Below are 27,213 nucleotides of genomic sequence, written 5' to 3'. Positions count from 1 at the left end.
TATACATAAATAACCTTCTGTACTCTCAAACTTACTTTTTACTGATTCTGACGAATTTATCTCTCTTCACGCCTCCGTCATGAATCAAGTCAGTATTTTAAACATGTTGGATGTTTCCGAGTGATGTACAGTGACGTGTGTGTGTGTGTGTGTGTGTGTTGTAGCCAAGCTTTAGACATCGTTTTACATATAGATTGCTATTATTATTTGTTCCTATAAATATTTTTTTTCCATATATTTAAAGATCTAAAGAAAGACAAAAATATATGCAGTATATAGTATATATATATATATATATATATATATATATATATATATATATATATATATATATATATATATATATATATATATATATATATATAATATATATATATATATATATATATATAATATATATATATATATATATATATATATATATATTTATATATACTTTATTTTTAGTCCATATAACATGCGGACTTTGAACATATAATCAACGACCTCACCAGCCAGGACTCAAACCCTCAACCTACTGCGTGGGACCAGGGAACGCTACCAATCATGCCACAAAGACACTAAAAGCAGTTCTAGACTACGTTATATTTCACACAAAGCCTGTTCATCGAGCTGATGGCGCCGTGAACCTCCCATTGGGAACTGCCCGTGCCATTTATGTGGATTGGGTAAAATGCTACTGACATCCACATAAATGGCACGGGCAGTTCCCAATGGGAGGTTCACGGCGCCATCAGCTCGATGAACAGGCTTTGTGTGAAATATAACATAGTCTAGAACTGCTTTTAGTGTCTTTGTGGCAAGGTCGGTAGCGTTCCATGGTCCCACGCAGTAGGTTGAGGGTTCGAGTCCTGGCTGGTGAGGACGTTGATTTTATATATATATATATATATATATATATATATATATATATATATATATATATATATATATATATATATATATATATATATATAAACCGTATATTTGTAGTGAAGAAATATAGGAATGTATTTTGTATAATATATAACACACCACAATAAAGTTACTATTTTACTATTATGATTAAGTTATTTTTAAATTATGTTATAAAAAAAATGTGCAAACATCTAAATAATATAAATTTCCAAACACGTCTTATCTCGCGATTTTTTTCTCCCTCTCTGCACACAATCTTATCAGGCGTTCCTCTGCGTCTTGCCCGCTGCTCTCTTATCAAACTCATTTCTTCCCGAGCCAAATCAAATAACCTCACTGCTCGCTGTAATCAGTTGCAAAATGGCTAGAGAGAAGAAAAAAAAATCCCGTCTTTAAAATCAGGTCAAGAATGTTTCTATGATTGTTGTTTTTTAGGAGGTGAGGGGGTGTGAGGGGGGGTGGGGGGAGGAGGGGTATTGTCGGTACAGCAGAGATGGGAGTGAGACCTATGATTGTTGGCGTCTTGTAGTCATGGCAACCTGAGCTAAAAAATTTTTGTTATTCATGTAAAAATGTCTTGAAAGTTCACAAATTGTTTTTATTGGCGCAAAAAGGATTAAAACTCAAGATGATATAAAGGTGAGTGTGTGTGTGTTTGTGTGTGTGTGTGTGTGTGTGTGTGTTTTGACTAATTAATCCAGGTAGCTGATAAGACCAGGTGTCAACTATTCACTCTCTACAACTCTGGGTAACTGCAGTAACTTGTGTCCATATTAACACAACTCACCCACTACCACCACTACTAACACTACCACCCTCATCTGCCTGCCTTCCTGCCTGCCACCACTACCACCTGCCATCTACCACTAATATCATCATCACCTGCTTGCCTCCCTGCCTGCCTGCCACCACCACCACCACCACCACCACCACCACCACCTACCACCACCAGAACCTGCCACCTTCCACCACCACCTACCACCATCATCTACCACCACCCTCCTACCTACCAACAGTTCCCTCATAATGCCTCGGGTGTTGTGATTCAGACTTACACTAACACCACAGACTTTCAAAACGTAATTCCAGTCTGAAGAGTTTTCCCGCTACCGACCTCAGAAAATAAGGGCGGGTTTTGTTATAGTTTGGCCTTTTTATTTTTGTTCCGGATCACTTGAAAATTAGACACCCTGGTTTATTTCACTTGAAGATTAACCAACCCTAATTCTAACCTACCCTATCCTACCCTACCTAAGGAGGAGTGCAGCCTAACCTAACCTAACCTAACCAAACTTAACCCAAGCTTCCGTATTTAAACTTCATTATTAAAATCACTCAACAAAATCGAGGTAAAAGTTAATGTCGAGGAAAAAAAAAGTTAAATCAAATATTGGAAGAATCGCAAGAGTAATTATTTCATCTTGAGAGGCCGCCATGACGACAGAATCACAGAGCTTTCCTACGATCACTAATCCTTGTAAACAGAGTCGTGTGTATAAGCCTGACCGGTCTATTAAGCCACGTGTACAAAAGTAACATTAAAAGTAGCAAGGTATATCGGGTCTTCAATAATTAAAGGTGTTCACGTAGCACCAGTCAAGGAACGCATCTTGAACTGCGTCGTCTCCTAATAACGGATTTGTCTCTGCTAGTGGTCCGCTATATAAAGGTTTCATATCTAATGGATCTTCGATATAAGGTACTTTTGTCTCCACTTAGTCCGTTAAATAAAGGTTTCGCTGTAAGTTGATTGTATCAGGTGTTAAGTAATTGAATCTAGTGTCAATTTGAAGCCATTTGGGGTAATTTTCATAGTTTAGTTAAGTAGACAGGTAGTAGGCAGCTACCAAACAGGGAGGTACTGGGAAGATATTGGAAGCATAATGTGTTGTCTAATGGTGGACCCTGCCGCCATATGGCATCACGAAAATTGTGACCAAAAGAGTTCAGGCCCTCAACTGGCTCAGCCATGTTAGTATTATGGTTTTTTATCGACTCTGTATCTGTGTTCTTCCGGCTCAATAAACTGTTTCAATATCAATATCAGGTTGTTGATCTGACTTTCTGCCTCATTTACATACAATTGCAGGGTCTCAACTGTTTCTTGTACTTTGACAACACAACATACATATTTCGTTTCTCAATATTCATCTTTTATTATTATTATTATTATTATTATTATTATTATTATTATTATTATTATTATTATTATTATTATTATTATTATTATTATAATTATTATTATTATTATTATTATTATTAATATTATTATTATTATTATTATTATTATTATTATTATTATTATTATTATTATTATTATTATTATTATTATTATTATTATTATTATTATTATTATTATTATTATTATTATTATTAGTATTAGTATTATTAATATTATTATTATTATTATTATTATTATTATTATTATTATTATTATTATTATTATTATTATTATTATTATTATTATTATTATTATTATTATTTATCATATGATTGTGCCCTGGTGGGTTATTCCCTAAAAAATAAAAAGAGAGAAAAAAAGATCAGTTCAGTGACTTCTCTTAATCTTAAGTTACGAGAAATAATCACCGTGGGAACCTGTGTGACTCAAGACCCAGGATCTGTAGCAGGAACTTCCTTGGCCCGGAATATCATAATCCTTCAGGACACGAGAGTCATCCCAACGGACCCACCTCTTACCCGGAATATCATAATCCTTCAGGACACGAGAGTCATCCCAACGGACCTACCTCTTACCGCAGGACGCCCCCCTCCCACCCCAAGCTGTATAAAAGTCTACCAAGAGAAAAAATAAAAAGTAAAATTATTTAAAGCTGAAATAATCTGACATCATCGATCACGTAGGAATCTTTCATAAGTGACTGGATACTGCGATAGGTTAGGTTAGGTTGGGTTAGTTTAGGTTAGTTTAGGTTAGGTTTTTAGAATGAGGAAAATAAATATGAAAGTAGAAAAAACACGATAAAGAACAATTCTATTAGTGGATGTCGCCCGGATGCAATAATCGCTTCCTATTTATTATGAGAACGAATATCGGGAGTGTGATGAGGGGCAGTGCGGATGCAGTACACTGAACACATACTGTAAACCGCGATAAACAAAAACTTAATATGTCTAACACTGCACTCGACCACCACCACTTCCTCAACTAAAAGTCAGGTACCTATTCACAACTGGGTCGACTTGGGGAGCCCTGGATGAGAACCAACGACATTTAGGACAAGAGACGAGCGTTTTATCCTCTTGCCCAGCTCACAACCCCCCCCCCCCCTCCCCTCTGCCTCATTATCTGTTAGTTGTTACCTTGAGAAATATACAATAACATTATTGATGTACCTGGAATTATGTTGTTTTAAAGACCATGACATGTAAGGTTATAGGTTGAGAAACAAGTGTATAATTGATGATAGTAACATGAAGAGTGCGTGTTAAGGGAGATTATATGTATTAAGGGAGAAATAAACAATGAACAGGGCAAATCAAAAGACAGTATGAGTGTGGTGAGAAGATGTTCCAACAATGTGGCGGTAACAGCTGAGGAACTTTAACCTCTCCTAAAAATGGATACCTTAATAAACTCTCAATGTCGAGAAAGGCCGTAAAGACGCCTTCTTAGTCTCTATAAACTCACATAACCTTAGATTCAGAGTTGACGGTAAAGTAAGATAAGTAATCGACTCATGAAAATATTATAGAAACTTTTATTTTTTGGTCATGACAGGTGAGTAAAGGCGAGAGTTTACCTGACACTACGTAATTATTGGTCATTCTCTTTGAAGGCTTTGTATAGGAATGAATGTGAGATTAGGTTTGGTTTTTCTTATTTAAAATGATAAGCTAACAGCAATTTTAGAGTTTTGTTAAGCATTATTAGTCATTATCCTTAACCCTAGTGGAACAGAGACAAGGCAATAGTTAATGTGCCTATGTTTTACACGTAGTTAATTAATTCCAAATGAAGATAGGAGTGTAATTATTAGTTTTAAATCGAATTATAAAAACAAAAAATTGTCTTCAAATTCTTTACACCGTTGCCGACATGTTTACGTGAGCTGGTAAGGAAGGATGCTGGTCATTTGTATGGAGATGACTCTTGGTGATAAACGACTTTGAACAATTCACCAACACTTTGTGGGGAAAACTTGAGACGTAAAAGACCAGTTTGTGGTTTTTGTCATCACCGACCTGAAAGATATAAGGTTGGAGAGTTTTGTTTATTTAATATTATACTAATTTTAAACTCCCGTCACAGGCTCAATATTTTTTTATTTATTTTTTTAGATTTTTACAGCATTCGTGTCAGCTACCAAACGACAGAATAAAAAAACTCATAATCCACCCCTCCAAAAAAAACATGATTTCTAAACCTTTTTACAACAACTGTGCGGGGAAATTGTGCTTAATTTTCTTATACAAAAGCCAACAGTGAACGAGTGCCCAGCCTGACCCCGGGGGACCCCAACAACACAACACTCACGAGGCAAAATTTCACACCTAAAAAAAAAAAAAAACAGTTCCTCAAACCAGCAGCAATAGACTGTGGTAAAGAAAATACAACTGCTTATACCTGTAAGTTTCACCTTTGGCCTCTTTTAGACCAGCCAGCCAGTAAGACCAGACCATCTTTCACAGCACTGCCACCACCACCACCACCACCACCTCCTCCGTCTCCCCACCTCCTCCCGTCCCCCACCTCCTCCCGCCCCCTCCCGTCCCCACCTCCTCTCCCCCACCTCTCGACACTATTTAATTGGATTTTTACCTTCTGCTGGATTTCTAAAGGTGTCTGGTAAGTACAGTGAAACCTCCATATAACGGACTCAATGAAACCTCCATATAACGGACTCAATGAAACCTCCATATAACGGACTCAGTGAAACCTCCATATAACGGACTCAATGAAACCTCCATATAACGGACTCAATGAAACCTCCATATAACGGACTCAGTGAAACCTCCATATAACGGACTCAATGAAACCTCCATATAACGGACTCAATGAAACCTCCATATAACGGACTCAATAAAGCCTCCATATAACGGACTCAATGAAACCTCCATATAACGGACTCAATGAAACCTCCATATAACGGACTAATCTCTCCATTATAATCCGTTAGATGGAAGATTCCCATATAACGGACCTTTGATTTAACAGATTGTCATTTCCATATAGGTCATTAGGTGAATCATCACTACATCAACTGAATCATCACTACATCAACTGAATCATCACTACATCAACTGAATCATCACTACATCAACTGAATCATCACTACATCAACTGAATCATCACTACATCAACTAAATCATCACTACATCAACTAAATCATCACTACATCAACTGAATCATCACTACATCAACTAAATCATCACTACATCAACTGAATCATCGCTACATCAACTGAATCATCACTACATCAACTAAATCATCACTACATCAACTGAATCATCACTACATCAACTAAATCATCGACTAAATCATCACTACATCAACTAATCAACTCATCACTACACCAACTAATCATCATCACTACATCAACTAATCAACTAAATCATCACTACATCAACTAAATCATCACTACATCAACTAAATCATCACTACATCAACTAAATCATCACTACATCAACTAAATCATCACTACATCAACTAAATCATCACTACATCCAACTGAATCATCACTACATCAACTAAATCATCACTACATCAACTAAATCATCACTACATCAATTAAATCATCACTACATCAACTAAATCATCACTACATCAATTAAATCATCACTACATCAACTAAATCACTACATCAACTAAATCATCACTACATCAACTAAATCATCACTACATCAACTAAATCATCACTACATCAGCTAAATCATCACTACATCAACTAAATCATCACTACATCAACTAAATCATCACTACATCAACTAAATCATCACTACATCAACTACATCAACATCAAATCATCACTACATCAACTAAATCATCACTACATCAACTAAATCATCACTACATCAACTAAATCATCACTGCATCAACTAAATCATCGCTACATCAACTAAATCATCACTACATCAACTTAATCATCACTACATCAACTGAATCATCACTACATCAACTGAATCATCACTACATCAACTAAATCATCACTACATCAACTAAATCATCACTACACCAACTGAATCATCACTACATCAACTAAATCATCACTACATCAACTTAATCATCACTACATCAACTAAATCATCACTACATCAACTAAATCATCACTACATCAACTGAATCATCACTACATCAACTAAATCATCACTACATCAACTAAATCATCACTACATCAACTAAATCATCACTACATCAACTAAATCATCACTACATCAACTAAATCATCACTGCATCAACTAAATCATCACTACATCAACTAAATCATCACTACACCAACTAAATCATCACTACATCAACTAAATCATCACTACACCAACTAAATCATCACTACATCAACTAAATCATCACTACATCAACTAAATCATCACTACATCAACTAAATCATCACTACATCAACTAAATCATCACTACATCAACTAAATCATCACTACACCAACTAAATCATCACTACATCAACTAAATCATCACTACATCAACTAAATCATCACTACATCAACTAAATCATCACTACATCAACTAAATCATCTCTATTAACACATGACTCATCACTATACCAGACTAGAGTATAGTTGGGCCTCTTACCATATTAATTATTGAGCCCTAATTTTAAGTTCACCTCACTAAGTACACCTCAGCGTACCTCATCAACATTTTCAAGAATGTTTCCTAAAAATTTCCGGGTGTACAGCACCACGGACCATAATGGCCTCCAGCAGCGGCACAACCCATATCAAGCGTCCAGCAGCCGACAGGATTTCTCATCTGACGACGCTGTGAAGCATATTTATCCTGAAATGCCGTTCCGTAACCCTAGCGTGTCCGTTGAAGAATATACTAATTATTATTATGGAAATATGTGCCTTAGGTGCTGTCGGGAAGTCGAAGCCAGGCTCCAGCAGAAGGGTCCCTCATCTCTAGAGGTAGTGACACTGATGACTCCTATAATGCCGTTCCGTACCCCCGCCGTGACCCTCGAAGACTACAACGACTACTACGTTAGTCAATTGTACCGCAAAACCCAGCAGAGTGGTGAATCAATTGGCCAAAACCCGGATTATGGGTCATTCTTTGGGTGGGTTTATAAAACTTTGGTAAATATGTTTCAAACATTCTTTTCTAAAAAGTAAAAACTGACCCCACTAACTTGTCGGCCATAAAGAGATGGGCTCTAAACCTGTACGACGATTTATTGAATAAATATTTTACGATTATTATTGTTTATTATTAGTAGTAGTAGTATTAATATTGATTACATTACAGAACTATAAATGAATGGATGGCAATAAATGAAGGGAGAATGTGTGTGTGTGTGGGGGATAAAACCAGAGAGAGGAGGTAATTTAGGTCTGGGAGTGGGGGAACTGAACATATAAGTGGGTAGGTTCAGAGAAGGTTTGAATGAAACCCCAGGCAGACAGGGTTGGGGGTTCTCGAGTTAGAATAATGTAACATAAACATCACCTGGCAACTTCTTCAGTCAATTGCTCTCGACAAGACATTTTTACATACCAATAACGGACAACAGCCAACACGAGAGATATAGAATCAACGTATTGGGAAAGTTTCAATTCAATTCCATATATATAGGAAGTGCATCATTTACCTTTCAAAAGCACATCTGTTTATGGTAAATTGAGACCACAAGAGTTGTACCAAACAATATCAATCGATTTTAACCTCAGCAGTAAGTGATTTTTCTTTTATATTCTTTTTCAACCTAAACTGTTCACTGGCAAGGTAATGAGCACCCTAAAATGATTTATGAAACACCTCAAAAGCATCATCTTCTATTTTCACAAAACCTAGAACCGCACGTAAACTTAGCAACAGTCTACACACACACACACACACACACACACACACACACACACACACAACATTCTGGGGTGGCAGGAAACGTACATATGCTTCCTGGAGAAATATTATGGTGATCCTACAAGATGGGGGTAACCTTTGCCTAAATTCATATAAAAATATTATCAACATTTCCTAAAATATATAATAATGCATTACAGAGTTAGAGTGGCTATACTAGATGAAGACTCTTGTATGTGTGTGTGTGTTGTAAACTTTTGGTAACCCTTTGATGTTAACCTCATTATCTCTCTCTGTGAACTAGAGGCAACGAGGGTTTTTTTATAATTTCAGGTAGAGACAAATAATGAATCTTTATTATACTATTCACCTCCCGGTAATACGTCTGTACAGTGATAATACTACTTAGGATAATTTTATAAATGTAAATCCTACTACACTATGTACACTTATTAATTTATTTTATAAGTAATGTTCATAGAAAAGTCTGCTCCAGGCACTCCTATAATTATTTATTTTTTATTGTGATGGAGGAGAGAGTCACTGACCTCCTCTACCTCATAATGATGTAAATATTACCAACTTAATAATGATAATTGTTTCTCTCCCCCTACAGTGACACAGTTAACGGGCGTGGGTAACCTGGCCTTCACGAAGCCTTCCTACGAGGTGTTCGTCCAGGAAAACACGGCGCCCGTCCTACTGCTCACTCTCCACGCCGCCTCCAACACCACCAGTCAGTACAGTGCTTCCTATCCGTGTCTCTTCTCACCATCATTGTGTATTTATCTTTGTAACAGACAACAGACTCTTCGCTCCAGCGTTTTACAACTTAAGTAAAGTCGGATATAAAAGTTCGTTCCCGGTGGTGAAACTTTTGAGACACGGGAATGAGTCTCCGAACTGACTTAACCTGAGTGTTGTTTGGGAGGGAGTGAACTTATAAACCCCGACTGTTTAGGTCTTATTTACTAAAGTTATGAAAGTCCATCAATAATTGAAGACGATTACTTATTAAATACCTAACACACCCTGACCTGTATACCAATGTTTCCTTGACAGATGAATGTGAAGGTGAAACAACCAATCGACTACTCCATGTGTCTCTAGTACCGAATGTTGCAGCAAAATTCACATTATAACACATTTAAAATATTCACTGCACCAGGTCGGCATTAAGAGCATTTAATTCCCACGAAACGGTGAAATCTGAGGCGGTGTTTTATTACATGTTAATCAAAAAGCAATAGTTTTGTCTTGTGGATAGCCAGGCTGTGGGTGGTGGTGGGGGGGGGGGGTTCTTAGAGTAGACAATACTTAATTAATCCACGAATTAAACAAATATATATAACACAACTGAAACACTCAATTTACAGAGGGACTCAAAGACTGACTCATATCCTATGAATTCACGGCTCTTCACAAACAGTTTATATATAATTATTCCCTAACAATTGTTCACTTGTAACTGTGTGTAATGAACGATGAACGTCAGTCACGGGTAAACGAGTCAGCCAGTCCCTCCCAACCATTAATTTCTTTAGTCTCTTAACTAAATCAAAGTTCACTCAATCATGTAACAGTTTTCAAATTACTTTATCTCTCATTAATTCCTAGAAGGTGTAAGTCCTGTACCTGTTTATTTTTCCTAAAGAAATACAATTTGATGGAAATTACGTGAAACTATGGTGTTTTTATTCGGATACTTGAACCTTTGATCTTTATAAACAATGGCTTAACTTTAGGAATTTATATATATTTTATTCGTAAATTATATAATGGATTAATCCGCATGTGTAGAGAGGTCGTTAACCCCAGGCACAAAAATAAAGGAGAATCGTTGACCAGCGGCCGATCCAGGAATATCACTTGATATTAAGAGATATTTTGAAGCCAATATTCATTACTTTTTACTATACAAAAACGCCTGAGTACAATACTGTATTAAAGAAAAAGTATTGGAATTTTCTGATAAAAAGGGGGTGTCCAGACCCACGGGAACCCTCCCTCCCCCCTGGATCCGCCCCTGTTGACGAGAAGTCTTGCAGGATGGCACGTCGCCTACCTGCTTGCTAACCTAAAACAATCTCTCTCTCTCTCTCTCTCTCTCTTCTCCTATGAATAATAATTGGTACATTAAAGTAAAGTAATATTCCTCACGTTCCTTCAGTATCATCAGTGGTCGTTGAAGAGAGTTTAAGCGATACTGTTTTGTTTATCAGTCTCGTGGGAGGAGTTACCGCTGGGTGGTTGAATGTGGGTGCGCCAGGTCCGTAGACTTGCTAGTGATGGATTCAGTTCCTCCTCGCTCGCCAGTCAGCTTATCCCTGCTTGAAAATACCTAACCTAACCTAACCTAACCTAACCCTAAGTTTTCATTGCTGTTTTGATCGGCCTCTGTATTTTATCGAGAACGTATTTAACACGGTATATGCCCAGTACGTTCCCCCCCTTGTTAGAGTGAGCTATGATCCCTGCTCGAGAGGATTACTTCACGCTAAGAGGATCTTCCCGTATCTGCCCGAGCTTGTTAGTGTTGGCTTACCATATACCTCTATTTAACGGACTATCGGGGGAGGAAAGTCCGATATATCGAGGGTCCGTTAGATGTGAAACCCCCCATCTAACGGATTATATGGGAAAATAAGTCCGTTATATGGAGGTTTTATTATAAAGTTTGCTATTTAATAAGTTACCCCAAATTACACCAATAAAAAGTTACCAGTTAATTAGTTTTTTTAATAGATATTTTCTTCCTCATTCCGCACAAGAAGGAAGCATTGGAAAGAGAGAGATGATAGAGAGAGAGATAAATGGAGGAGGAAGAGAAGAAAAGCGAAATAAACTAAATAAATTATCAATGACTACGCTGCTGAGTTGATGTTGTCAGCGTCATGGCGGCGATGATGAAGGGACTACGAACCTAAGATAAAAGTTTACAGACGGATTAACCTTCTGTATATATATATATAATATACCTATCTCTCTCTCATAATTTATTCCAACCGACCATATTGATATAGGCAAAAGCGATATACGACAATTCTGCTGTGATATCCCAACGTCATAAATTAATAAGTTCGTGCTGTTTGGTGACGATGTTTTGAAAGCCATTAATTCAGGGTTATATATTTAAAGGTCGAATAAATAATTAATCAGTTACGTTTCAGGTATTCCAACTGGACGTTAATGGGAGTAATATTATAGAGTGATGTATCCTACCACTTGTCTCTGCCTGCCCACCTCTCTCTCGGGCCACACTGATGACTATAGCTTATCTATCCATGGCCACAGTATCTTAATATATCTACCCGTGGCCACAGTGGTCTACCTCTATATGGCCACAGTGTTTACCTTTTAACCTGTCATTCCCGGCACTAATAATTAATAACTAAGTAACGAAAGTAATTAGATATGTAAAGACGTGTAACCTAACCTAACCTAACCTAACCTAACCTAACCTAATCTAACCTATGACATCACTGTGGACAGGTATGGGCGTGATGTACGGGGTGGTGGCGGGGGCGGTGGGCGGCCTCTTTACTGTAGGGGCGTACAGTGGTAACCTCACCCTCACGGCGCCCCTCGACTATGAAACCAAACACATGGTAAGTCTCTCTCTCTCTCTCTCTCTCTCTCTGGTCATCTGGGTTCGTGTGTGATTCTGCCAGGTTCATGTTTAATAATAATAATAATAATAATGTAGAGTATTAACCTTTTAAAACACTGTAAAGTCAAATACTAACCTGACCAAGTATCCGAGTCAACACCAACACACTGGGTACATGAGAGTCTAGTGTTGTACCGCGGGCTGTACACACACCTTCAGCACCCAGTATAAAATATCACGTCTTGTTATGTGACAATAGTGTTACTCAGGTGGCACCAGCAGGCAGTAACACGGCTCATCCTCCTCCTCCTCCTCCTCCTTCCCTTCCTCTTCCTCCTCCTCCTCCTTCCCTTCCTCTTCCTGTTGTTCCTCCTCCTCCTCCTTCCCTTCCTCTTCCTGTTGTTCCTCCTCCTCTTCGTCCTCCTCTTCTCTCCCTGAACAGTATGAGGTGATATTGAGCGCCTTAGCAGGAGAGGAGCGGGCCTTCGTCAGAGTGGGGGTGAGAGTTTTAGACGCCAATGACCAGTCGCCTACCTTCTCGAGGCCTCTGTTCGAAACCCAGATCACGGAAGAGGACGATCGACACCTACCTAAACCTATCCTACAGGTGAGATACTACTTAACACCAGGTATTTATGTATATGTTTGTCAGTCATTACCAAATATTAGACAACACGGAATTGATATCAAACTTGCTTCTACAAATTATTCAAATATTCACATAATTATTGGTTTGTTTGTTCGTGTGTGTGAGTTCTTTGTTCTTTAAGACCTAATGGTGATAGAAATTGTCCTCCAGAACATTGTCACTGTTCACCACCAGCCTCGTCGATACAGTTCAGTATTTACCACACGGGAGAGATATTCGCGTTGGTGGGCAAATACAGCTGCCCAAACACGTCTCTCTCTCTCTCTCTCTCTCTCTCTCGAAACAACAGATATGAATACAGTTACAGATACAAGAATTTCAAGACATTACATAAACACCATACAGGAGGAGAAATATATACACTATCACCCCCCTCCCTGAATTATTTTAAACACACACACACACACACACACACACACACACACACACACACACACACACACACACACACGGGTCTGAGAAATTCCACTGATTGATGGTGTGAGGAGAAGAGGAGGAGAGGGAAGGTCGTGTTTGGACAGAGGGAGAGATTGATCGTTGTACAGTTGACTCTCTCTCTCTCTCTCTCTCTCTCTCTCTCTCTCAGGGATACGGGAAACTCAAGAAGACTATTAAATTTCATTGACATAATAAAGTTTGGATGGATCGGTAGTTGAGACAGACAGACATATACAGTAGACAGATAGACAGATAGACAGGAGATGGTGTTACTCAACTGTTAACATGAAGGGAAAGTGTGAGTGTGTGTTAGTCCCTGGTAGAGGTGTAGTCTTAACCTGGCTTTAAATGGTACTCTTGTTAACGTCGAAAATATATTTTAACGTAACCATTATGTATGTATGTATGTATGTATGTATGTATGTATGTATGTATGTATGTATGTATGTATGTATGTATGTATGTATGATAATCTTACAATGAATCTCTTTGGAAATTAAAATCATACATAATATTTACGTTTATAACCACAAGTAATATTTTTTCTTTATTATCAGGTTAATAGAGAGTTATTTAATCTAGGACTTTCCTCTGTTAAACCTCTCACACTCTATTAGATTACGTTAATATTTTGTCTATGATAATTTGGTCATATCTTTCAAATATATTCAATAAAATTCCTCTTGGGATTTTTTTTATTTTTAATGGGGAACTATGTTGTTTGTTATACCTGTAGGAACTTTATTTTGTTGTCTTTTAAAAAAAATTGGCAATTTTTTGTTACTTTTATTTCATTATTTTGTATTTTATCTAATTTTATTTTTGTATTCTTCTCTTCTCTTCATTTCTCCTCTTTATCTTTTGTTTTCGCTGTACAGTCATCCACAAAAGTCCTGACGCCTCTCCTGAACCACGAACCCCTGAGATTCAGACTCGTGAACCCGAAACATTTATGGACAGAATGATACATCAGTCTAGTGCTTCGGGTTCACGAGTCCGAATCTCAGGGGTTCGTGGTTCAGGAGAGGCGACAGGACGAGTGTAGGTGAGTGTATACTGTATTTACACACCTCAGCCACACTTCCTGGGGTTGTATTTGTGAAGTGATTCCGTTCTTCTTCTTTTTCGATCTTCCCCCATCATCTCTCTCTCTCTCTCTCTCTCTCTCTCTCTCTCTCTCTCTCTCTCTCTCTCTCTCTCTCTCTCTCTCTCTCGTTTCAATAAACCTTATGAATCATTTAAAGATTTGCCTCTCATCTTATTTCACCCGATGATTTAACACCCTAAAGCTACCTGAAGGAGTTTTGGTTAGGTTAGGTCAAGTTTTGGTTAAGTTATGTTAGGTTTGGTTTGGTTAAGTTAGGTTGTGGTTAAGTTAGGTTAAGTTAGGTTATCTCTGAAAAACTTTGTCATCTTTTTTTATAATATACAAAGACATTTAGGTCCATTTCACTTATCCTATGTTCATTAACACACTCGTAGACCGTCTTATTAAAACTCAGTCTCGTTCCATCCACACACATTCACCCAGCCCATTGTTGCTCTTCAGTACCAGAATACAAAAATAATATAAATAACTAAGTTCATTTACCCTTTTTTTTTTTTGGTCTGAAGTCACTGCGGGGTATTGTTGCATAATGCCGCAATGAACATTTATAAACATCGAAAACTTATGTCTAGTGTGACAGGTCCAAGTAAATTGCACGTTACCAGAACACCTCGTAGCCATTCGCTTTGCATACTGAATGGTAGCGTAAAGTGAGTGAGGCTGGTGTTACTATCTGTTCCTCACACACACAAACACACACACACACACACACACACACACACACACACACACACACACACACACACACACACACAAGGCACCTCTGCTTCTGTTCTCAGTATCTCTTGTCATTCCTCGGATTAAATTTCCTGTAACAACTCAAGTCACGAACTCTTATCAGCCTCTTACGTGATCTCTCTCTCTCTCTCTCTCTCTCTCTCTCTCTCTCTCTCTCTCTCTCTCTCTCACACACACACACACACACACCCAGTACCTCTTCTATCATCAAGGACGTGACTCTCCTGAACAGTAGAAAGCGAAGAAAATTTGAGACAGATCAAAACAGTCGACCAAGAGTCCCCTGCACGCGGCGCCTGACAAACTCGAAGCAATAAAGTCACCCGTAGCAAGTTTTGGTACAGATTATTTACGTCTGGCGAAGAGAAAACGATAGATATGGCCCTTAGATAAACACACACTAAGTCTCTATGTTGATTATTTAAGTATGGTACTGTTCGAGTTGGGTAGATGCTGTAGTGTTATCAAAGGAGTGAGAGCTGTTTTATGCTTTTTTATCTTCTTACCTCTATTTTCTATTCCTTCCTGTCTTCCTTTTCCATCGCTCCTCCTTTCCACCTCCCGTCCCTTCCTTTCCACCTCCCGTCCCTTCCTTCCCACCTACCTTCCCTTCCCCCACCTACCGTCCCTTCCCACTTCCACCTGCAGTCCCTTCCTTCCACCTACCTTCCTTCCACCTCCGTCCCTTCCTTTCCACCTCCCGTCCCTTCCTTCCCACCTCCTGTCCTTCCTTCCCACCTACCGTCCCTTCCTTCCCACCTACCTTCCTTCCCACCTACCGTCCCTTCCTTCCACCTACGGTACCTTCCTTCCCACCTCCTTCCCTTTTCCCACCTACCTTCTTTTCCCTCATTCTTCTAACCTTCCACCACCCCCTCTCTCTCCTCCTTCCTTCCTTCCCTCCCTCACCGACCCTCCTCTCTCCCACCTCACCTTTCCTCCACGCTGAATTCCTTACAAATGGATGTAGATGATTTACCCAGGTCACCAGATACACTCCCCATAATCCTGATTCCCGACAAGACCCGAAATATTGACCGACCCAACAGCTGTACTGTGCTCAGGTTCGCCGCGATCAAATGGTTTGCAATTCAAATTTCTGCCCCGCGAGCGTTTGACTGAGCTTCACTCGTCTCAATAGTAAAAATTATAAGAAATAGCTTTTAAGATATGATTTACGTCACAGAATTATATGAATGTTAAGAAATAAAACATAATATTTAATGTAATCTTGGAAAAACAAAATGTTTCTTAAAAATATCGTTTGTAAATAGTGAGTCAAGTGTCGGGAGAGAGGAGACAGTTTATTTCCTCTCTAATAAATAATAAACAAAACTACAAATCCCCAAATCAATAACAAATCACAATACTGCCTTAAATCACCCTTACGTAAATTACATCTCATTCACTGCTAAGGAATCACCCTCTCCCTTAGGAATATTTTAGTCTTCAATATATTTCCTAGACGAAGACTGACTCGTCACCTGAGACCAAAGCTCACCTTTAGGGGAGAGATATTCAGAATATCCGGGATACGTGTACTCCTGAACCCGCTCCAGTTAGTCACTATCTTGGCCACGCGAGGAGGAGGGGGAGGAAGAGAAGAAGGCGACGGAAGAGGAGGAGGAGGAAGAGAAGAAGGCGAAGGAAGAGGAGGAGGAGGAAGAGAAGAAGACGAAGGAAGAGAAGGGGAAGGAAGAGGAGGAAGAGGAGGAGGAGGAAGAGAAGAAGGTGAAGGAAGAGGAGGAGGAGGAAGAGAAGAAGGCGCAGGAAGAGGAGGAGAAGGAAGAGAAGAAGGCGAAGGAAGAGGGAGGAGAAGGAAGAGGAGGAAGAGGAGGAGGAGGAAGAGAAGAAGGCGAAGGAAGAGGAGGAGGAAGAGGAGGAAGAGGAGGAGGAGGAAGAGAAGAAGGCAAGGAAGAGGAAGAGAAGGAAGAGAAGAAGACGAAGGAAGAGGAGAAGGAGGAAGAGAAGAAGGCGAAGGAAGAGAAGGAGAAGGAAGAGGAGGAAGAGGAGGAGGAGGACGAGAAGAAGGTGGAAGGGAAGAGGAGGGGGGAGGAAGAGAAGAAGGCGAAGGGAAGAGGAGGGGGAGGAGGAAGAGAAGAAGGCGAAGAAGGTGAAGGAAGAGGAGGGGGGAGGAGGAAGAGAAGAAGGTGAAGGAAGAGAGGAGAGGAAGAGCGAAGGAAGAGGGAAGGAGAAGGAAGAGGAGGAAGAGAAGAAGGCGAAGGAAGAGGAGGAGGAGGAGGAAGAGAAGTGAAGGAAGAGGAGGAGGAGGAAGAGAAGAAGGCGAAGGAAGAGAAGGAGAAGGAAGAGGAGGAAGAGGAGAAGGAGGAAGAGAAGAAGGTGAAGGAAGAAGAGGAGGAGGAAGAGAAGAAGGCGAAGGAAGAGGAGGAGGAGGAAGAGGAGGAAGAGGAGGAGGAGGAAGAGAAGAAGGCGAAGAAAGAGGAGAAGAAGGAAGAGAAGAAGGCACAGGAAGAGGAGGAGGAGGAAGAGAAGAAGGCGAAGGAAGAGGAGGACCAGTTATTGCCCAGTTCCCAAGACGACCTACAGTATATCTTTCCTCCTGTGATAAGTTCTGTAAATACAAGAATTTCCTTCGCTATATTTCGGCAAGATTCGGCTCTCGGGGGAGGGAAGAGGAGAGGGAGGAGAAGAGAGGGGCAAGTAGGGGGAGAGGGAGGAGAGGGGCGAGTAGCGGGAGAGGGAGGAGAGGAGGGTGTGTGTGTGTGTCTTTGAGGTCGGATAATGTGTGTGTATTGTGTGTCTCTATTGGCACCATCAACCACCCGACACTGATATGCAAATGTCGACAAGGCCAACATTTGAATACAGTCTCAGTCTTGATCCTGGTTCTGTTCTCTCTCTCTCTCTCTCTCTCTCTCTCTCTCTCTCTCTCTCTCTCTCTCTCTCATTTACTCTCTCAACCAAACACCAACGTTGTTTTCCTTGGTTGTATACGTACTGTGTGTGTGTGTGTGTGTGTGCAGGTAACCAAAATTCAATACACAAGGCAGAACACGAACCAGTAGTCTCCGTTCCTAGACTCCTCCTAGTAAACACAGAAGGCTACTTCGCGGGGTGAACATAGACTACAGTGTGAGGGTGAAAAATTCGGCTTTTTATTCTTTTCGTAAACACCAATATTTGTTTACCTCGGCACAGATATAAGAAAAAATACTCTACTGTTTCTATTTTACGAATTCCAAAAAAAAAAAAGAAAAAAGAAGGTGTCCTGCCAAAGCGAGCTTACAAAATCTCTCTTGTCTCCCGTGAGGAAAATTTGACGTGAAAAATACATCCCCTCTACCCCCCTCGCCTCCCACATACACACAAAATAATCTTTGGAAAAAAATCATTGACTAGTTAGTATCGTCTCATGTTTGAGTCAGCTGTAAAGTTACTATTAAATTTGTGATAATGAAAGAAGGACTGGTAGAATACTGCTATACGTTTTATAACACTATTGAGTTAAATTTGTGTAATAAAATTCAAGAGTACTCTATTTGAGAATTTTAAATGTTGTTATTCCCTGTACCTGTAACAATAAATAATTTCCGGTTTGTTTTTTTAAAGCGAACAGCTCCAATATTGCCCAAACTTTCGACAAACCTTACCTCGGGCAGCCTTGTGGTTGTGTGTGTGTGTGTGTGTGTGTGTGTGTGTGCATTCGACGTCCAACCATTTCCTTTTATTACTGTTGTCCATCGTGTCTCTTACTGTTTATTTATTGTAAACACTGGACCATTACCTCCTTGAGTTTTACCCTCGTGTGTTAAAGTATTGGAACATCAGTGGAATAACTTGTGATGAGGATATATTATTTTGTTGGTGACGAGCTCTTCCACCCTCGGTATGTCAACAAACCAGCTGCTACTTGGCCATCAGCAGCTGTAACGTCACGTGCATGGACATACATACATACATACATACATACATACATACATACATACATACATACATACATATTTACTTATCCTTCTCTCCCTGCACGCATCAACCTTCCTTCCTCCTTACGACTAAAAATACTTAATGTCTCACTATCAAGACAAATGTTTCGTCCACACTTCGTTCTCCCTTCCCAATTAACACTTGAGTTCCCCCTTCCTGATGATCACTTTGTCTCCTTGGTTATGGTGCAGGTGTCAGCGGTGGATGGCGACGTAAGTGACCAGGGTCGACTCCTCTACACTCTGACAGGGGATGGAGTGGCTACTACTAATAGCAGCTTCTCCGTCAGTCGTTCTTCAGGTCATCTTCATCTTCTTCGGGTGAGTCCTCGTGGCTTCTCTCTCTCTCTCTCTCTCTGTTCATGTGTTATAATCTGGTTGTCTTATTGTCTGTCTGAGTTTATATTTATTGCTTACGTGTTTGTGTATCCGTTTGTCTTATTTACAGAGAAACAGACAGACAGACAGAGAGATACCTAGGTTGAGAGAGCAAATAGATAGATAGATAGATAGATAGATAGGTAGATAGATAGGGAGTAACTTCTCAAAACAAACTTTAACTCGGAAGGAAAGAACATCAGTCTTCATAAAGATATAAACAAAAATATCTTCTCAAACCTTTAACATCGACAAATATTTTCCAAGACTAACCATGATAAAAAAAAATAATTATACGTCAAACTCACAATAGATTCATGATTTAGAATAATTTATTAAAGGTGTAAGGTCAAAAAATGCTTCTCTTAAAAGTGATTCATTTTTCCCTTTCCTAAGTAAGATTCTTGAGAAGTCTTCAGAAGTCGGGTGAGTGGCGGCTGGCTGGTTGGGTTCATCTCACACTTTTGCATCATATCTTCGAGGTGTTAAAAGTTTCTCAGGCAATATTAGAATTCTTGAGGGAGCTGAGTGTACCAACTTGTTTGTCAGCTTTTATCATCATGTGTTCAGTAGTTCGTAAGGGGTGGCGGCAAGTCCCAATATTATCTCAAAACTTCGTCAAAGTTTATATAACCAGCACTGATATATACACTTAGGGTAAACTTAAATACACATTATATTCACTTCAAATCTTCAAAACTATTCCCTTAGAGTTATTTTAGGGACTTATACAAACAGACAGACAAGCAGACATGATCGAAAACAATATCCTACCCGATAGTTATAGAGAGGGGAATAATTTTCACTCCACTATATACTGGTAATATAATAGTTAACACAATTTCAGGGAACTAACACCGGAGTTAATGATTTTAGTCCGGGTGAATTCTTGATTTCTCTGACAGCATTGTGGTGTTGAGGAAGAGAGAGACAGAAAGAATATAACACAGTATAACAGTGACCTGGTTTAGCCCCTCTCTGGGCCATGACCTCCTGACCTGCTCTGACCGATGCTAATACAGTGAAGCCTCCATATAACGGACTTCTCTCTCCAATTAATCCGCTAAATGGGGGGATTTTACATCTAATGGTCCCTCGACATAACGGATTTTCATCTCTATATAGTTCGCTAGATTGGGGTTTCACATCTAACGGACCATTGATATAACGGAATTTCCTCTCCATATAGTCCGTTAAATAGAGGCTTCACTGTATGTGATTGTCAGCGTTTACTTATAAGTGTTGAACAGATCAACTTTAGGAGCACACACAAAATTAATGTTGTGAAGTAAACGCCTACTGATCCAGCTTAACATTATGTTGCCGCCCACGTAGTTATAATGGTCATTTTCACCCAGGATTTAGTTTGATAAAATTTTGTAGTTTTTTGTGTTTTTGCAATTTAATGGACACACACACACACACACACACACACACACACACACTAATTGTAGAGGTTTCCACCTGCGGAATCGCAAATAAATTTCTTCAGTGAAAACCAACTCAAGAATTTGTGTTTTTCTACCTGACCTAAACACTACCTTACTTTATTTTCTAGTCAACATTTTATTTCTGCCTCAATGTTTAGGCTGCCACCCCCATCCCCGATGGATAGTTAGTATAAGATGTAACACAAACACTAAACAGCATAATAACACTAAGTTTAATACAACACTGAACACTACAACACCACAAAGTTTAGTAAAGACCAGAACAGTAAACAGTGTCAACACCCTGCACACACCCGCCTCCCCCACACCCAGACGAGACGGCAACAAACGTAAATATTGAACACCATTGTCAAAACACAACAGTCCATTCCAGTAGACAAAGATTTATTTACTTAAAGCCACAATACTGAAGAAATTCCCCTTAAATACACACAGATAAACATTTAATAGGCGTTATTCCTACCATGATTGTCCTGCACATTTGAGCTAAAAACAACAGAAATAGCCACAGTCAAACCAACTCATTCTGGGTGAAAGAAAAATATCATGTTACTCGTTCGCTGGTGAGCTGCAGTGTCGACAGATTTTATTTATTTGCTACGACAACTTTGGGTCTGTCAGGCAGGAAGCTTCTCTAGTTTCCTGTCCAATCCGATTGTGGACAGATGATGCACATGGTCATGATTCATGCTTTATCTGCGCGTTAATCTTCCACATTAGCTCCGGACCTCCCGGATGCACATGGGATGGTGTTATGTGTGTGTGTTGGTCGGTACAGAGCTTGATGTTTCCAATACCGTATTAGGGATCTCTCTCTCCCCTGATTTGATATATCTGTCGTCAGATTCTATTGTGTGGTACAGCGGTGTGCGATAATCTGTATGTGTGTGTGTGTGTGTGTGTGTGCAGAAAGCAGACTGGTGTAGGTAAGTTGTGTGTGAATGTTGTCTCTTGAGAGTGTATTATGTGTGTGTGTGTGTGTGTGTGTGTGTGTGTGTGTGTGTGTGTGTGTGTCAAGAACGTAAGGTTTAAACACAATAATTTCACCCAAACACGTTCTTCAACACTGGCCAACACCGTCACCATCCCCTCCTTTACAGCCGCTGGACAGAGATCAGCCAACAGGAAGGGCGTGTTGGGAACTGAATATCTCGGCCACTGACGGCATCCACACCGCCTCTACCATAGTCAATGTAAACGTGAAGGACATCAACGACAACGCTCCCTTCTTTGCCAACCTCACCATCAACGCTACTGTCCCTGAGAATGGTAGAGAAGGTAGGTAACAAATAGATTACCTGAAGATTAGTCCCCTAGCTTATTTCACCTGAAGATTAGTCCCCACAACCTGAAGATTAGTCCCCTAGCTTATTTCACCTGAAGATTAGTCCCCACAACCTGAAGATTAGCCCCCTAGCTTATTTCACCTGAAGATTAGTCCCCACAACCTGAAGATTAGTCCCCTAGCTTATTTCACCTGAAGATTAGTCCCCACAACCTGAAGATTAGTCCCCTAGCTTATTTCACCTGAAGATTAACCACCCAAACGCTAACCTAACCTAACCTACCAGGTAGCGTCACGGCGGTCGCCTACGTTTTCGAGACCAGCCACTGTTAGCGCCCGGACCATACTGTACGTGTGTGTGCTGGTTGACTTTATTTGCTGTGATGGACTCTTTGTCTTGTGATTACTCACCAGACCTTTTGAGGATTTCCAATCCCTTAGCGAAGTATAACGTGCATCCTATGCAAGGAATATCCATTAAAGAAATATAACTCGAAGATGCCCTGTTTTGGTTACTCGTTCTGGCGTAAGGTGGCGCCACCATCTGCCTTGTTTACAGTAGAACCTTCAGAATAATTTTCGCTTTTATATTTTGGAAGTGGAACTCAGTTTTGTGAAAAAAGAAACAGATTCTTAAGACCAGACAAGTTCGCCATCTTAAATTTAACTACGTAGTTATAGCGTTCTGTGTGGGCTGTTCATCGTCTCGTAACTTATGTGTGTTTGTGGAGGATGAAGACCGCCCGCCTCCAAGAGTTATGTCAACATGGACCAGTTGGCAGGACGGGCACCAGGTGATCAAAATACGGCAGAAAAATGACAGTGAGGAAGAAATATGTTTCAGTGCAAGAAGTGATAAACGTTAAAGTACACAATGCCGCTTCAAGAAAATTGCACTCATTGGTACCAGATATCAAAGTAAGTTCTTTCTGTTTAATACTCTGGTTAGGTCAGGTTCTGTGCATTGCCGTTACCATTTCGTATTAAGTACAGGGGCGTATCCAGGGGTTGCCCTGGGGGTCCGGACCCCCCTTTTCATTAGAAAATTCCAATACTTTTTATTTAATGCAGTATTGTACTCAGGCGTTTATGTATAGTAAAAAGTAATTACTATTGACCTCGAATTATCTCTTAATATCAAGTGCACATGGCCTCAAAATGCCCATGATATTGGTCAGATTTCAATTTGGGTAAAATTTTACTTTCACACAACCATGGAATCTTAGGAGTTTTATCTTTACAACCAATAGTTTAAACAACTCTAAGACACTTTTCTTGTATGTCGTTTCACTCGCAAATGACTTATATATTCCGGGAGTTGAGGTTAGGTTAGTTCATATTAGGTCATTTGCAAGGGAAACGTCATAGAAGAAAAGTGTCTTAGAGTTGTTTAAACTATTGGTTGTAAAGATAAAACTCCTAAGATTCCATGGTTGTGTGAAAGTAAAATTTTTCCCAATTTTTTCCTGGGGGGCATACAGCTCACCTCCCAGCTGGGTGGTCTCGCTGTGTTCGCCATGTTCCCCACCCACAACTTCTTGGACCCCCCTTTTGATATTCCTGGATCCGCCCCTGAAGTATCATGCAAATTAATATCTATCGGCTCTTTTTTTTTATTCAATTCCATAAGTTGTTTCTGGTACTAACTAAATATTGTAAGAACAAATCGTGTAGTTGAAATAATTGTAGTACTGTATATTTTCAAACTATATAAAACATAACATTGTCGCTCGGGGACATTCACGAATAATTTACAATTTTATAATCTGACGTCAAAGTCAATAGCTATACATTAACTGTTACTCGGAAATAAGTATCGAACTAAAAATGGGATCAGGATACAGATGCAGCAGTCATATGCGAAACGTTGATGTCTATTGGTTAAGCGGCCATTATATTACGCACGCGTGGTGGGCAGACTATACAATGATAGTTACTAATATGACCTAACTTAACCATTAACAACACAGTCAACCATTACTGCAGTACCTGGATCCACTACTTAAGCAAAATATGAGTTGAAATAACATCCATACTCACCACGTTTATATATCTTTACTAAATAAATAAACATATTTCCCATATTCACCGCCTCGTTAACCGCCTGGGCTGTCTGGCACTGTTGGCATGCACTGGCTCCAGAATGTATCTGTACCTGCGTCAGTGTTGGAGGAGTGTGGTCTTGAATGAGCTCGCATTGTGCCGTCACAACACTGGCAGATTGCTTCAAGAGTTCTTGGCTCTCTCCAAAAAGTTTGCCTTGGCAGTTTTCTGAACTTGTCGCTTCTCTAACCTTAGGTTGTAACAGGGGCGGATCCAGGAATATCAAAAGGGGGTGCAAGAGGTTGTGGGTAGGGGAACCTGGTGAGCACAGCGAACAAACCCAGCTGGGGGGGGGGGGTCTGTAAGCCCTCCAATATTGTTTTTGTTTTTAATCTAACCAATATCATGGACATTTTGGGGCCATTTTGAAGCCATGTGCACTTGATATCGCGAGATATTCTGGGATCAATAGTAATTAATCGTAACTATGCATAAACTCCTGAGTAAAATACTTCATTAAAGAAAAAATATTGTAATTTTCTATTTTAATACCAAGGAATAAACTGTAAAACATTAAAATCTCGCTCAATAAACAGTAATAGTTTGCCCTCATTTTGTAGTCGTTTTCTTTGGAAAGTTGGTCCTTCTGCCATCAGGTGGCGCTAGGGTCTCGCTGTGGCAACTCATTACAAATAATGATTTCAAAGGAGAGTTATACTTCCTTACTGGATATTCCTTGATCCGAGGTTTACAAGGCACTTTAACTGAAGTAACTTAATATAATAATTTGAGCAACATCACGAGTTAGTATGTGGAGAACATGGTGATTGTTGGGGAGTTAGTCTTGTCTTTTATTGGCCAAAGACTTACTAACTTATGGAATGTTGTATTAGATATATTTCTTTCGCTGCCATAATTTGTGACTTGTTTAATGTCAGGTATATGTAACACTGTTCCGATAATTTACGATGGTTACTGATATTTGTGTTTGTTGTTTTAAAAATGCCTTGATTTTACTATAGTTTGTCAATAGTTAAATTGTACCTTCGTTTTTAACGGCTGTACGCATTACCAGACACTTGTCAACCACCTTAATTGTGTTCCTATTTTGAAGTTGTAATTATTGTTTTTAAGTAAAAGTAATGAAAGGGTTAATGAAGAAAGTTACATAGAAATTTGCATAGTTATAAGTTTTAATCAAAGGTAAGAGTAAGTTGGTTACTACAGGTAGAAGACGAAAGCTCGCTGGTGTAAGGAGGAATTTCTCAGTGTTCCAATAAACTGAATAATAATAACTTGTGACCATGACGTGTGGCATCTTGGCAGGGTCGGAGGTGACAACAGTGGTGGCAACAGACTACGACGACCCCCTTGAGAGCACCAACGCCATCCTCACTTACTCCGTGGAGAAGAACGTTATTGATGAACACACCGGCCAGCCTATCTTCACCATTGATGCTCACACTGGCAGGTGATTAGAAAATTTATCCATTGGTAAAATTAAGAAAACAAAGGACATAGATTTTATCCATGCAAAGAAAAAACAAGTTTGCTGTATAGGAATCAAAGTTCTAATTGAAATAGTCAGGACGGAGGATAAAGCAGGAATATTAACCTCCTTGTGTTATCAATAGTAACGTTATAATCTTCTTTATATAGTTTGTTTGTAGTTTTATATAACCGGTTTTTAGCTTAATTCTGAACGTCTCCCTTTACCTTACTGTTACTTACCTTTTACCTACCCCTTCAACCCCCTTCATCCACCCTTCCCTGCTCTCTCTATCGTATTATCCACCTCATCCACCACTCTTCCCCTCCTCCACCACTCTTCCTCCTCCTCACAGGATTAAGACAGCGTTGTGTTGCCTGGACCGAGAGAGGACGCCCTTCTACGCTATCCAGGTGGTGGCGTCTGACGGTGGAGGCCTCAAGGGTGAGTACCTGCTGCCCTCAATGTTTTGGTTACCCTTCAGGAAGTACTCACAGGTGTAACTCTTAAATTAGCCATTCTAACAGGTGTGATTCATGATGCTGTTACTTCATGTATTAATGCTTACAGTGACACCTCTATCTAACGGAGTGTATGGAGAGGAAAGTCCATTAAATCAAGGGGCTGTTAAATGGGAAACTTACATCTAACGAACTATGTAGATTAAAGTCCGTCATGTCGAGGTGTCTGTTAGTTATCAAACCCTCCATTTAACGGAATACATGGAGAGAGAAGTCCGTTATAGGGAGATTTCACTGTACCTGTATTACCGGGAGTGAGTGTGATGAACAGATGGCCACTCAGCATTTACACCGAACGAATGGAGAGAAAATAAAGAGCAATATTGTTGGTTGAGTGTGTGGCTGTGTAGGTGTTTCCATAGACTCAGAGACTACACACAGACGCATTATCACACCATACATACATACTGACCAGAGTCAATGCACCAGCCGAGGCAGATCTTAATATAAAGGATCCCCCTCCCCCCGGGCAGGTACAGGGACGGTGCTGGTGACGGTGAGCGACAAGAACGATGTGTCACCAAAGTTCTCCAGACCAGAGTGGCTACTGACGGTGCACGAGTCTGTCCCCCTCAACACCACGCTCGCCTTCCTCGCCGTCGACGACCCCGATGTGACAAACAACTTCGTCTTTCGGGTAAGTTAGATCGCTTACTGGCGCAG

At 39.8% G+C, this 27,213-nt stretch overlaps 1 protein-coding gene across 2 annotated transcripts in view; it reads left to right on the top strand.

The window, feature by feature from the left end:
- Window positions 1–27,213, top strand: part of LOC121876484 (putative neural-cadherin 2) — a 63,075-nt gene that overhangs the window by 9,208 nt on the left and 26,654 nt on the right. For both annotated transcript variants that reach the window (XM_042381588.1, XM_042381587.1), the window contains exons 2-9: window positions 9,513–9,632; window positions 12,389–12,504; window positions 12,949–13,113; window positions 19,576–19,704; window positions 22,313–22,490; window positions 25,867–26,011; window positions 26,385–26,473; window positions 27,024–27,187. In XM_042381588.1, coding sequence (XP_042237522.1) covers window positions 9,513–9,632; window positions 12,389–12,504; window positions 12,949–13,113; window positions 19,576–19,704; window positions 22,313–22,490; window positions 25,867–26,011; window positions 26,385–26,473; window positions 27,024–27,187 — 1,106 coding nt within the window. The remainder of the gene's footprint in view (window positions 1–9,512; window positions 9,633–12,388; window positions 12,505–12,948; window positions 13,114–19,575; window positions 19,705–22,312; window positions 22,491–25,866; window positions 26,012–26,384; window positions 26,474–27,023; window positions 27,188–27,213) is intronic.

This window comes from Homarus americanus, unplaced genomic scaffold (genome assembly GCF_018991925.1).
Source record: "Homarus americanus isolate GMGI-L3 unplaced genomic scaffold, GMGI_Hamer_2.0 scaffold42442, whole genome shotgun sequence".
NCBI lineage: Eukaryota > Metazoa > Arthropoda > Malacostraca > Decapoda > Nephropidae > Homarus > Homarus americanus.
Note: the sequence above shows the minus strand (reverse complement) of the source record. Positions and strands in the feature narration are given on the sequence as shown.